Here is a 14,552-nt window from a genome sequence, read left to right as displayed (position 1 = left end):
CGGCCATTGTCTAGTGCAACAGACGACAATATAAGGATGGCATTCAGCATTTTCACAAATAATTTTAACGTGCTTGTAATTTATATTATTGAATTTCGATTTTACTTCAGAAAAAACGCTAAAAATTGATTAATGAAAACAGTAGAGGTTTTCTAAAAATTATTTATTTATCAATACAATACAAAAAATAACAAAATATAAAATACATAATAAAATTAGCAGTGATAAATTACATCTCATTTAAATTACTTTTTTGTAACTTTTTTAACAAAATAATTTCCAGAATTGATGCAAACTAAAATATTTCAAGCTAATATACAGAATTTATTTGAAGATTTAGTTTATTCACTCACGGTAAAATATTGCAAAACCTCCTAATTTTACAGAATCGCTTGGATTTACATGAAATTTGGCTTACGCCTAGGCAAGATGTCAAAGAAAAAAAGATGATGCTTTTGCACTATGGTTCAGTATCACACCTTCTCAGGAGTGAAAAAATATATGTTCAAGATAAGTTCGGAAGTGTCTAAAATCAGTAATTCTAAGCAACTTTTGTTCTATAGAGTTTTTTCAAGAAGTCGATACTTTTCGAGTTATTGAAAAATAGGACGAAAACTCATTATAACTTTTTTTAAAGGTTAAGTTTCTAGCATCAAAAGTAAGCAAGTTTCAGAAAAGCAAAACTTACATTTTTTTACTCATTGTGATTTTTGGTGTCACTAATAAATTTTAAGTTATTTTGAAAATAAGCATTTTTTTCATAATTAAAAAAAATTGTTAAAAAAATAAGCCCTTTGAACAAATAAAACTTACAGATCATTATAAATAATATTATAAATAATAATAAATAAATGCTAATTGGGGGCTGATTTTCCCGAGTTTTTTGACCAAAAACAGGGACCAACTTTATTTTGAGCGTAACGCTTACTTTTGATGCTAGAAACTTATTAAAAAACAAAAATAAATATTTTTTTAAAAGCTTTAAAAAAGTTGTACTGAGGTTTCCCCAAAAAGTGTACCATTTTGTACAATTTTAGGAAAAAAAAAATATTTATTATTTCTTGTTCTCAAGAAGTACTTTCATTATTGACAATGTAGAAACATTTTATTATTAAAAGTCGAGAACAATTAAAAACCACGTTCATATTTATATGAAAGTACTATAAAAATGAAGGTATATTACTCTTTTTTAGCAAACTTGGTATACGACTTGTCCACTGAAAGCCGTGTAGACAGTGAATATTATTTCTCTCTTCGTCACAGTTGACATAGACTGATATAAAATTTTAGGTTATATCGTGTCATGGGTTTCTCACTGAAGTGGGATCAACGACGTGTAGAGGCATCGAAGCGCTTCAACGGGCCGCGTTGGTCTGATGGGACCAACGAGGTTTTTTAATTTTTTTTTGTAAATACATAAACAATTATTTTGACGAAATAATCAAATAACAAGGCTTTATATACAAAAAACTACAGTATAATAACATTAGCCCGTAAGGCACAATTACGAAAATATGGCTGGCAGAGAATGTGTTAAAAATAAATGTAAAAATTTAATTTTGGTAATCAATTGTGATTTAATCCCATATAAATACAATATTTAAGAAACTAGTAGAGTACATCTAACAGAAGAAGAGAGTACTATGATTCCATTACATTATATATTCAACATAATTCTGCCATTGCTGCTTTTTTATTTAGTTAGAGAAAAGAAAAGCTAGAGTGTTTTTTATCATAAATCTTTTAATTAATTAAAACCTAATTTTCAGTATTCATTATTAATGATGGTTACGCTTGGCGAATGGGAATCTTAGTTATACTTGGAATCCTGCGAACTTTTATACAAACGCCTTATTCTTTAGTTATTGCAGAGGCATATCGAGATAATTTTTCAAGAGCCTTTACATTGTTTTGCGTCCTCAGTGGACTAACCAGCATACTATTGGGACCGTTAATGAGTAAGTATTTTCGTTATTTTATTAACAGCTTTTATTAACTTCTTTTTAAGAATGTTATTTTTAATCCAAATGCTTTGCTTAGCATTGCAGCAGCTTATCACATACATTGTTTCTCCTGTCCAGGAGAATGTCCAGGCCTATTATTTAATTGTCCTGTAAACATGTCTCGTCTACATTGAAAATACGCCCAGGATTATTTATTAATTGACTGGTATTGGTTAAAATACTTTGCAGCAGACCGAAGTACTGTTTAATTACCTCCTGGCTTAACCCTTTCACCTGTCCAAAGAAACTCCTTCACTTTTTCACACTGATATGTCTAGACGTGCAGTAAAAAGACTGCAACCAGTCAAAACCAGCTTTCCTATTGCTTATATTGAATTTGTGACTTACATTATTTTTTTTTAAACAAATAAGACATTTTATTTTAAAACATATTGAATTAAAAGAATTAATAAATCTACAGTTGACCACAGTCAGCTACGACAATTTTCTTGGATGTTTTTCCAGAATGAGAGCCCAAATCCTCGATCTTTACGACGACGTCCATTCCTTCGACTACGGTACCGAATACGACGTGCCTGTTATCCAGCCAGGAAGTCTTGACTATACATTCAATTTTCTCTGTATGCTACTTCGAGGTACGCTATAAGCTAATGAAGCTCGTGTGCTTTTCTTTGATAGCTGCAGCCTCATTTTGTACAGCTTCTTCGCTCCATTTACCTCTTTTACCAGTAGACTTGCGCTTATAAAATGAAGGCATACTGTAAGAATATAGCAACAAATTAATAACAGTAAAACAATGTTGAATAATACAACATCAATACTTATTATTAGCCCATCTATACCGATACACTGTAACCCGTCTATCCCAAAGGTTTGGTGTAGACTCATCACGCCATCGAACACATAATTTAAATTTTACATTAGTATTTTAGGTTAGGTTCAGTTGTTTATAAAAAACTTACCTTTTGTCATAACTTACCTGAAAAATTTCACCAACAACATATTAAGTAAAAAAATATCAGTTTTTTATAAGTACATGTCACAGTGACTACGCTCACAAGGTCTGTCGTTGACTAAATGTTATAAATCGACGTAGTCGTACTCTAAAGTATTTAACATGTGCCATATGACGTATTGCCCGTCTATATTTACCGATGGCCTAGCTCTCTTACACTGTGCAAAAAATGCAATTTTTTCACTTTTTCTTATTGTTAAAAAAAAAACAAAGCAAAATCAGCTAGACGTTTTCACGAATTTTTCATCAGCTATCCCTCATATCAAGAAATCAAATAGACTACATCCTAATAAGATCAAGATGAAAGTTGTTGGCCATTAACTGTAAAAGATATCCTGGCGCAGACTGTGGAAGCGATCATCAACTCTTGGTATTGAACGAGAGTCCCCAAAAGAAGACCCCTAAGAAAATTCATGTCTCTAAATCAATCAAAAATCAATGAATTTCAACAAGACCTAGAAGAGGCTCTTTCTTTAGACCAAGTAGATAGTGACTCTAAGAGCACTTGGATATATCTCAAAGATAAGGTAATCGAGGCTGCAAAAGACTGTGAGGCAGCGGTTTCCATTGGCCGTAAACCATAGATATCCGATAATCGTGGACGTGATTCAACACACAACAGAACATAAAACTAGATACGGAACAAACAATGAATACAGAGCGTTATCTAAAGAAATCAATAAAACAGTACCACAAAGACAAAGCTGATTACATCTCTCAAATATGCATATAGATAGAGGAACATGGCTATCGAAATGAACCGAGAGATTTATTCCAGAAGATCAAACTCCTTAACATAAAATTTAAATCTCAAACGGGGTCTGTAATAAATAAGGAAGGTAATCTAAAGACCGATAATGACAAAATATTGGAAACATGGCCAAACTAATGTGGCGAGCTATATACAAATAACGAGGTACCAGCAGAAAATCAGTGGCACTCTGACTACCCTAGAGAACCTACTGTCTTACTCGCTGAAGTCAAAGATGCAATTAAATCGCTAAAGAGAAATAAATCCCCAGGCAGTGATTCAATGCCAGGTGAAATAATACACTTACTAGGTAACAGAAGATTACATATCATCCATTCTATCTGTGTCGCTAACTGGAATTCAAGAATATGGCCATCTCATTGGTGTACTTCAATTTATATCCCGCTACTACCAGATGTGGAAACTACCGTACACTGTTACTAATAATATATGCTAGTAAAATGCTAAAACAAGTAGCCAAGATTCGAGTAGACAATCAATTATCCGATGAAGTCCCAATACAAAGAGGAGTACGACAAGGTTGCAAACTCTCGCCTTTGCTGTTTAATGCGTACTCTGAACATCTATTTCGAGAAGCTTTGGGAGAAACGACTGATCGCGTGATTGTTAACGGTGAAGTAATAAATAATCTAAGATATGCAGACGACACTGTCCTTGTTACGGATAGTGCTGAAGGATTACAAAGACTGATAGATCAAGTAGTTAACATCGGTAGAAAATATGGAATGAAACTTAATAATAAGAAGACGAAAATTATGATCATAAGCAAAAATCAAGATACAGATGCAAAGTTTATGGCAGACAATGAGGTATTGGATAGAACAGAAAAAATAACATACCTAGGATGCAACATCACAGACAGCTGGGATCAAACATACGAGATTAAAAAATGTAGGATCGAAAAAGCAAGCAGTGCCTTCCAACAGATAAAGAAAGTTCTCTGCAATTTAACCTTGTTATTCAAAAAATCCTTAATTGTTATGTGTTTTCTGTTCTTATGTATGGAGCAGAGGCATGGACACTCACTGATGCGTCTTGCAGACGGTTGCAGTCTTTCGAGATGTGGTGCTATCGTTGCATGCTCAAAATATCATACGTACATCATATAACTAACGACGCAGTAATGCAACGTTTACAAAAAGGATCTGAAGTCTTGAAATCCATTAAAGAAAGAAAGTTATCATACTTCAGACATATAGTAAGAAATGAAAATAAATACAGAATCCTACTATTGATATTAGAAGGAAAAATAGAAGGAAATAGAGGACCAGGACACCGCCGAATATCCTGGCTTAAGAATTTGAGACAGTGGACAGGTATGACCATTACAGACCTATTTAGAAGAGCTGCTAATAAAATACGATGGGCCATTGTGGTAGCCAACATCCATAGAGGATAGGCACTAGCAGAAGAAGAAAAAGTAAAATGCTAGTAAAGGTACACTGGAACAAATCCTGAACCTGAGACAACTCATTGAAAAGTCTAGAAAATTTTCAAGTACCTATGATTATATGCTTTGTTGACCACCAAAAGGCATTTGATTGTGTAAGCCGGGTAAATCTGTGGTCCATTTTAATAGAAATGGGCACACCAATGCACCTGGTGACACTTATTAAAAATCTGTACCAGTCCAATATAGCAACAGTACGACTAGATCAGAAGTTCTCAAACTAATTCAAGACTAAGAGAGGTGTTAGACAAGGATGCGTGTTGTCAATATTTATGGTGAACATGTTATGAGGATGGCTTTAGATGGATGGGCCTGTGGAGTAACAGGGGCTGGTAGGAAAATCTTAAATTTAAGATTTGCTGATGACACTACACTTATAGCAGCAAATAAGCAAGAAATGTTTAATCTCCTGCGAAGAGTTGAGTATGAAAGCAATAAAGTTGGTCTGAAAATCAATAAAGCTAAGACAAAAATAATGGTGGCGAAAAGATTCCACACTATTCAACTGACTAACATGTTAGGGGATACCAGATAGTGGACAGTTTTGTCTATTTCGGGTCTAGTATAACTGACGATGGTAACTGTGAAGCAGAAGTTCGGAAACGTATTGGTATGGCAAAAAATTCGATAAGTCGCCTAACTTAAGTTTGGAAAGACAGATCTATCTCTCAAAATATCAAGATGAGACTGGTGAATGCCCTTGTATTCTCAATATTTCTATACGGGACAGAGACTTGGATTCTTCGCTTGAAAATTGATGTCTTTGAGATGTGGTGATGGAGAAGAATGCTGCGCATACCTTGGACAGCTCATAGGAGAAACGTTTCCATTCTAAACCAACTCGAGATTCAAAAAAGGCAGTCCACAATATGTCTGCAACGCACTCTGCAATTTTTTGGTTATATAATTCGCAGAGGTTTCTGAAAACGTTTCGGGGAGAAGATCAAGAGGACGATCACCAACTAGATGGTCCGACCAAATAAAGAATTCAGATGAAAAGTCATTCTGCGAAGCACTCAGAGCAGCTGAAGATAGATACCAATGGAGAAAAATTGTTAGGAATTTTGGAAGAAATCACGATCCTCAGTAATGGGGAAACGACAAGGGAGAGATCCCTCATATATTATCTTTTAGAATTTTTAAATAGCTGTATAAGATATTTACGTGAAATCTATGATTTTTTTTATAGATAGACTGAACTAATAGTTTTAGAGATATTATAAATTGTAGTTAAAAAAGATGGCGATGGAAATCTTATCTCGGAGCCATCAACGATCTTAGAAACATGGAAATCATACATAGAAAAATTATTTGCATCTGACAGGACTGATTATCACCTATATGGAGAAGGAGAAACAGGACCTTCAATCCTTAAATCGGAGATAGAAGATGCCATTGCAGCACTAAAAAACAATAAGTCAGCAGGTCCGGACAATGTACCCTGCGAAATATTAAAGATCCTATGTAAATCAAACAAACAGTTCCTTGATAATCTAGTTGAATTTTTTAACAACATATATAATAGCGGTAAAATCCCGGAGAACTGGCTGCAGTCAACATTTATTACAATCCCGAAGAAACCAAATGCCCAGATCTGTGATGACTACCGGCTTATAAGCTTGATTAATCATGTCACTAAAGCGTTCACTAAGATCATTCATAGAAGAATATATGATAAATGTGAGTCAAATATTGATAGATCGCAGTTTGGCTTTCGGAAAGCACTTGGAACTAGAGAAGCAATTTTCGCTCTCCAGGTGCTTATACAGCGGTGTAGAGACGTTGATAAGGACGTGTATTTGTGCTTTGTGGATTTTAGAAAAGCATTTGACAATGTCAATCATGAACAATTGATAGATATTCTGCGAAAGACAGGTATTGACCTATACTGGGGTCAAACAGCAAGAGCAAAAATTGGCAACGAACTCACTAAAAGTGTGCAGATCAAAATAGGTGTCCGTCAGGGTTGTATATTATCCCCACTCCTATTTAATATTTATTCCGAAGAAATATTTAATAAATGTATGGAAAATGCAAATGAGGGCATAAAAATAAACGACGAGTTAACGAACAATATAAGATATGCCGACGACACGGTGATCCTTGCCAGTACCATAGACGAATTACAGCAGGTAATGGAAAGAGTTTATTCAGTTAGTGAGGAATACGGCCTGAGCCTCAACTTCAAGAAGACACAGTGGATGCTGATAAGCATGAAGCAACAGCCTGCTCGACAGTTACGGATAAGTAACATACTAATTGACCATGTAGAATCTTATGTGTACCTTGGCACCAACGTAAATGAAAAATGGGAACAGGCCACAGAAATTAAGGCGAGAATAGAACGAGCTAGAGCAGCATTTAGCAATATGAAAAAGCTCCTCATAAGTAGGGATTTGTCTCTTCCCCTAAAACTACGTCTAGTTAAATGCTACATTTTTCCGATCTTACTGTATGGTGTGGAGGCCTGGACGCTGACGGAGATGCTCACGAGAAAACTAGATGCATTCGAAATGTGGGTGTACCGACGCATTCTTCGTATATCCTGGACCGAACATGTCACCAACACAGAGGTAATCCAAAGAATCGGAAAGGAGAAAGAAATCGTGAATACAATTTAACAAAGAAAGCTTGAATATCTAGGCCACATATTGAGACACGATAAGTACCGTCTACTGCAATTGATTGTCCAGGGAAAAATAGACAGTAAGCGAGGGCCAGGCAGGAGAAGACACTCGTGGCTCCAAAATCTGAGGAAGTGGTTCGGGCTCACATCGGTCGAACTATTCAGAAGCGCCGCAAATAAGATCAGAATTGCCATGTTAATAGCCAACGTTCGCAACGGACAGGGCACTTGAAGAAGAGAAGAAGTTAAAAATCAAATCAAATTGTTATTTTTTTAACAAAAGGTTAGTACTTTTCATATATTTCATTCTTCAGTCTATGCCAATAATTATTTAACCATAATAATTATGCTCATATTAAAATGATTACCAAAATCATAAGGAAAATAAACAAAATATGTTTTGAAAAATCTCCGATTCTAAGCTAAATATTTTTATATTTATACAAAGTCAAAAGCGTAATCTCAAAATTCGTAAATAAATGTACAACCCGCGGGAATATATTTTGATACAAAATATTTTCATGTTTTTTACTTCTAGCGATATTTTGATATACATTTTGAAATTTTCATGTCCTCTTACACCATATTTCCTTATCCACGTGGTTTATATTAAATTTAATTTGGATTTATTCTGAAAATGGGTTCGCCTACGGCAGGAAAGAATCGTAAATATATTTTTTATTCAGATGATGCGCCTAAAAAATTTTTTCTTATAACACTTTTATTGCATATATAAAATTTATACACCTTCAAGTTTAAAGGGACCAAGTTAAGTTTTATTAAATGAAAAGATCATACTTTCTACCATAACGTAATATTGTTTTGTTTGTTCATTTTAGTCAACTTAACCCTTTAAGGCGCAAAATTATTTTTTTGCTAAACTGAGTTGAAAAGTGCATACAAAAAATATGTACACTAAGTAGTAAAAAATTTTTTTTTGTATTGTTTAGACGGTTGATTTTTCTGTAAAAATGTGGTAAACTATTGTACCAGGGAGCATTAAAGGGAAAAAAATCATGAAAGTTCTCTGGTATACATACATGGTATACCGAAACCATTTAATATTATTTATTAGAAAAATACACTAAAAATACAAACAGTATGAAATCAAAACATTATCTAAATAAAACAATATTTTAAATATTCTAAATTTCAAATATTTTAAATATATATTTTATATTTCTTAAGTGTTGTGGTATGGCCCAAAACACTCCACACATAAAGCTACATCACAGACATGGCATTTATAATTACTACGCTTCTGGATTCCCCGTTTGGCACATTCTTGACACCTCCTTTTGGTTGTTTCCACTGAAACGTACGTAATGTTCCCAAAATCATTTCTGTTTATAGTTATAGGAACTGGTGCTAATTTGCTCCTAAAGTCCAGGTGGCTACAAGGCTTTTTTCGTGGATTCGTTTTTTAGATCCTCTCTATAAAGTATATTCTTCTTCTTGATGTGCCTATCCGTTACGAATGTTGGCGATCATCATGGCAATCTTTATCTTATCTGCAGCAGCGCGGAAAAGCTGCACAGATGCTGCATGGAACCAGATTCTGAGGTTCTTTAACCAAGATGTTCTTCTTCTTCCTGGACCTCGTTTTCCAAATATTTTTCCTTGCAGGATGGCTTGAAGGAGAGTATATCTGGATTCATTTCGCATAATATGTCCGAAGAACTGTAACTTTCGAGATTTGATGGTGGTCAGTACTTCTCGATTCTTATTCATTCTTCTGAGGACCTCCTCATTTGTGACTGGGTCAGTCCACGGGATCTTAAGCATTCTCCAATATAGCCACATCTCAAATGCTTCCAGTTTTCTGCACATATCTTCGTTCAAGGTCCACGATTCAAGACCATAAAAAAGGACAGCAAAGACGTAGCATCGCAGCATTCTTACTTTTGTATCAAGAGAGAGGTTGTGACTCTTGAAGAAGGCCCCCATCCAATTGAAGGTGGAATCTCCTGGTTGTTGGTCCATTTTTCATTTATTATAGTGCCGAGGTAGATGTAGTGCATCACTCTTTCTACAGGGGATTGGTTGACGTAGAGTTGACCTTCTGTTATTATTTTCTTGCTACTTATCATAGGCTTTGTCTTCTTAACGTTTATATTGAGTTCATATTGTTGACTGTAATACGTGATTTTGTTCATAAGAACTTGTAGGTCTTCTAAGTTGTCCGCAAATACTATGGTGTCATCTGCATGTCTGATGTTGTTTAGCCGGTATCCATTTAGTAGAATACCTTTTTCAGTTTCGTGCAAAGCTTCGATAAATATTCTTTCAGAGTACAGATTGAAGATTAGAGGAGATAAATTACAGCCGTGCCTCACTCCACGCATGATTTTCACATAGTCAGTGTGTTCACCTTCAACTCTGAGATTTGCTGTCTGATTCCAGTAGAGACTTCTAATTATTTTCAGATCTTGGTTTAAAGTATATAGGCATTCATAATACATGCATCTATAAAGTAATATAGAAGCTTCAGCCACCATCTTCTACTTTTCCAACAAATGGAATATGCTGCCATTCTTTAATCAAACCGGTCAACAGCGCCCATATATTTTTTGTAATCAACCATAGAAGATGGACACTCAACAACTTCTCTCTCTTTCCTTATTTATTCGTGCGAAGAACGTGGCCAGTTTCAGCAGCATTGTGCATATTACTATACAAAGTAACTGCTTTTATCCCTCTATCTTTCCATTTGGCGATAGATATCTTATCAGACACTGCAAAGTCTATTTGCCCCATCGACAGCTTTTTGTCTTCTTTCTTTCAATTTCTCTTTTGGTACATATTTTCTAGATTGTCTGATTGTTCCACAACCAAAAAGAGATCTCTCTTTTAATTTTTCCATAAGGGGTATAGTGGTATAGAAATTGTCGAAATAAATACAATATCCCTGACCAAAGAAATCTTTAACTAAATTTAAAACAACACGTTCTCCTAAAGTATCATTTGTCGTCGCCTCTTCTTTACCTTGGTATATTATAAATGCAAATAAATAGCCAGTTTCTGAACAAACCAAAGCCCAAATCTTTATTCCTCTCTTTATAGGCTTCATGGGTATATATTGTTTTAGAGTGGTATGCCCTTTAAAAGCAACCGTTGTGATTGTCAATTAGGTCCAAAAGCCTAAGTATTTTTAAAAATCTTTTGAGAGGAAATATTATTGCTATTCTGTTATTATAAAAATTAGGATTACGTGACCAATATTTGCGCAGGGTTGGTAATGTATTAATTCCCATTATAATTAAAACACCAATAAATCCCTTAAGCTCCTCCACTGTTAAATCGAATTGTTTCCCATTTTCTTCGGCATAGAGATTTGATTGTTGAACCAAAAAGTTCATAAACTCAGGTGTTAAAAAAGTTTTACAAAAAATGTAATTGGCTCCTCGGACTCAACCTTAATCTGTATTCCTACATCGACAGTAAAATTAAATTCATTGAACCTCTTGGGGGGACAACAGCCTTAGTCCGAGAAGAAAATGGTTCAGTAGTATTTTCTACATCTTCATCCTCTTCTTCACTTTCAGGGGAAACCAGTGGAAGCTGTGAAGGAGGCATGAAATTAGGATCATCCACTGAATCATCGGAATCCAAGTCATCTTCTATATTATCCTCTGATAAATTCAAGTTAATCTTCTAACAGTTCCGCTGGCGTTAAAGGCTTTTTCCAAAAACACGTTGAAAAACTTTTCTTCCATCATTTTTGACAATCCCGGAAAATAAATGCAAATATAAAAAGAATATTTATATTATTTTACCTATATTTATTTTTGTGAAACCTCTTTTAACCGCCGCAGGACGACACTGAAAACTAATTTGTATTGAACTTTGTCATTTTATAGAAAAAGGTAACAGAAAGTATAAATACTTCAATTTGATTAGCAATTTGACAAAATAAACGATCAAGTAGGTACATATTTCTTTAAAATCTTACATAAAAATTTCAACTGTTTTTTTGAAAAATGCAAAAATTATCCTGGCGCAACAAAAAATTTAAGTTTCAAAGGCACAAAACAAATCTAAGGAATATAGAGATTAACGCTGTGTACTTGGAAATCGCAAACTGTTTTTAAATTTTTTGAAAAGAAAAATTATATTTTGTATAATTTTTTTCCCCAAAGAAAATTTTATTTGGATACCTCGTTTTTTTTTTAAATTTTAAAATTTTTTGAAATATGCTTTCAAGAAATGTACAGTTTAAACATATTTTAAATGACCTTATCTGTGTTTAGGAAAAAACTTCAGTTCATTTAGAAATAACAGCTAGAAATAAACAACAAACACAAAAAAGTGTAAAAAACGGTTGTCTAAATGTTCACTGGTACACCACTAATACCACTCAGGAGCACGTGGCAAGTTTTACCGCCCACTATGAAACTTCTAAGCCAACTGATGAAATACACCGGTAGACACAAAAACCGCCCCCAGTCTAATTTAAATATCAGCAGCATTTAGGTTCACTGATCCATCTGGCAACGCTTGGTACTACAGGTATACCAGTGAGCGTTAAAGGGTTAATTAATTACAAACTGTCAAAGTTATTGAAGAAAACTTCAATATATCGCACATTTACACCTATCGATGACATACAAAGATGTCCTTGTCATCTTTTATTAATCCTACACATTTCTCGTGGATATACAGATTACAACGAACACACTTGCATGTCAGTACGAATTGTGGGATTTATATTTTCTTTTATAATTTTTTGGCATCATTACTATACAAACTGTATTATTAAATATATTATTATATACACTTGTTTTTTTTGCAGATCTTCTCAAAGGTTTGACCAACAATGACAATATAGCAGTACAGGTTCTTACCGGAGCAATGTTATTAAGTGCGTTGATGTGGACTGTTGAATTTGTGTATATCAAATTGAGCCAGAAGAACAAAGCAACCCAGAGAAAGAGTTGAAGCAAGGCGTACGTTTGATGACCAATATTATACGACCATGAAATATTTATTACTTTAAAATTGTCTACTAGGTATTAGTGGTTTTAACATATTGTTATATTTTTACAATGATTATATTATTGTTTTTTTTTATTAAAGTTTTATTTGTTATTCGATGTATTTCATATAAATATTCCTAAACTCTAAAGATATTAAGATAGGCCGAAAGGTGTTAATTTCGATGAAGGAAAAATCCGAATTTAAACCCCCACATGGTAGCAGACGGAGATTCAAATAAATAACTGATACAGATAGGGATTGCGATTTCCAGTGTAACAGATCTTTCCTTACTAACTGACCAACGGCTTCGATTATACAGTGTGTAAAAGCCAAATGGAATAAATTCATTATTTAGGTTACTGTACATATTTATAAAAAATCCCGAAACACGTCAAATTTAAATTATAACTTGACATTCTTTAATGTGAAAATGCAACCCCTACCTTCAACCCCCTTAGAATGACAGGTACAACCCCCAATTTTTAAAATAGGAAGTATAGGCTTGTGATATATCGTTTGAAAGGTCTTTTCATTCTCCATTCAAAAATTTTGTTGCTTTCAAGTTTATTAAGATAAAATAAATTAAAATCATGTGGTTACCGAAATTCGCTACAATACAATCAAAAACTAAAATGTAATGCAAAACGTATTAAAATGTAGAACACGAAAAAGAACTATGAATGTTAATGAAGTAGATGTTCAAAATGTTCACCGCGAACGTCTTGGCAACATCCTAATCTCAAATAAAACTGTCTTCTAACATTATTTAACATAACAGGCCTGATCTACCTAATCGCAAGCGTTATTCGTTCTTTTAAGTCATTTAAATCAGAAGGTTTAGTTTTGTTCACATGGCTCTTCACATATCCCCATAAAAAGAAATCTAATAATCTAAGATCCGGTGATCGCGCTAGCCATTCAATCGATCCTCGCCTTCCTATCCACCGATTGGGAAATATTGTATCGATGTACTGCCGAACATTAAGTTGGTAATGTAGTGGTGCTTCATCCTGCTGAAACCATATCGTATTCGCTGGAACTTGAGGGTTTCCTGGATCAGGATATAAATTTGCCAACGTTGGAATGACATCATTTTGAAGTAGTGCCAAATAATTGTTGCCATTCAAGTTGCCCTCAATGAAAAAGGGACCAATGATATTGTTTCCTACAATCCCTGCCCAAACATTAACCTTTTAAAGGGGAATTGAGTGTGTTCTTCTCTCATCCAGTGAGGATTTTCCGTGGCCCAGTAGCGGCAATTTTGCCGATTAGCATGACCGTTAAGTGAAAAAGTACACTCATCAGAAAACATAACGTCTTCTAATTGAATAATATTGTTATCCAACATGTCCATCATTTGCTAAACAATAAAAAGTTCTCCTATCAAAATCGTCTTCCATGAACTCCTGAGTAGGTATCATCTTATAGGGATGCAATTTATTTTCTTTTAATATGTTTACTATCGATGTATGGCTAGCATTGAATGTAGTGGATGCCTGTCTACTCGATGTATGTGGATTTTCCTGAAACTCAAGCAACACATCTAATTTTCATCACTCAGTGCATTGGCAGCTGCTTTTTTTATCTGCCTTACATGACCAAACTCGCGAAACTGCTTTTCTATTTTACTTATTGTTCCTTGGGATATAGGCGGTAAATTAGGAAATTTCTCATGAAATAGGCGAGTTACTTCCTGTTGTGTTTGGGTGTTATCTCCATAACCAATCATTTGTGAAACTGTTATTTTA

The 14,552-nt window shown here is 34.3% G+C and overlaps 1 protein-coding gene across 2 annotated transcripts in view; it reads left to right on the top strand.

Moving 5' to 3' along the window:
• Positions 1-12,915, top strand: part of LOC140434211 (monocarboxylate transporter 1-like) — a 42,523-nt gene extending 29,608 nt beyond the window's left edge. For both annotated transcript variants that reach the window (XM_072522301.1, XM_072522302.1), the window contains exons 8-9: positions 1,770-1,958; positions 12,620-12,915. In XM_072522301.1, coding sequence (XP_072378402.1) covers positions 1,770-1,958; positions 12,620-12,765 — 335 coding nt within the window. In that variant the 3' untranslated portion in view covers positions 12,766-12,915. The remainder of the gene's footprint in view (positions 1-1,769; positions 1,959-12,619) is intronic.
• The last annotated feature ends 1,637 nt before the right edge of the window (positions 12,916-14,552 follow it).

This window comes from Diabrotica undecimpunctata, chromosome 2 (assembly GCF_040954645.1).
Source record: "Diabrotica undecimpunctata isolate CICGRU chromosome 2, icDiaUnde3, whole genome shotgun sequence".
NCBI lineage: Eukaryota > Metazoa > Arthropoda > Insecta > Coleoptera > Chrysomelidae > Diabrotica > Diabrotica undecimpunctata.
Note: the sequence above shows the minus strand (reverse complement) of the source record. Positions and strands in the feature narration are given on the sequence as shown.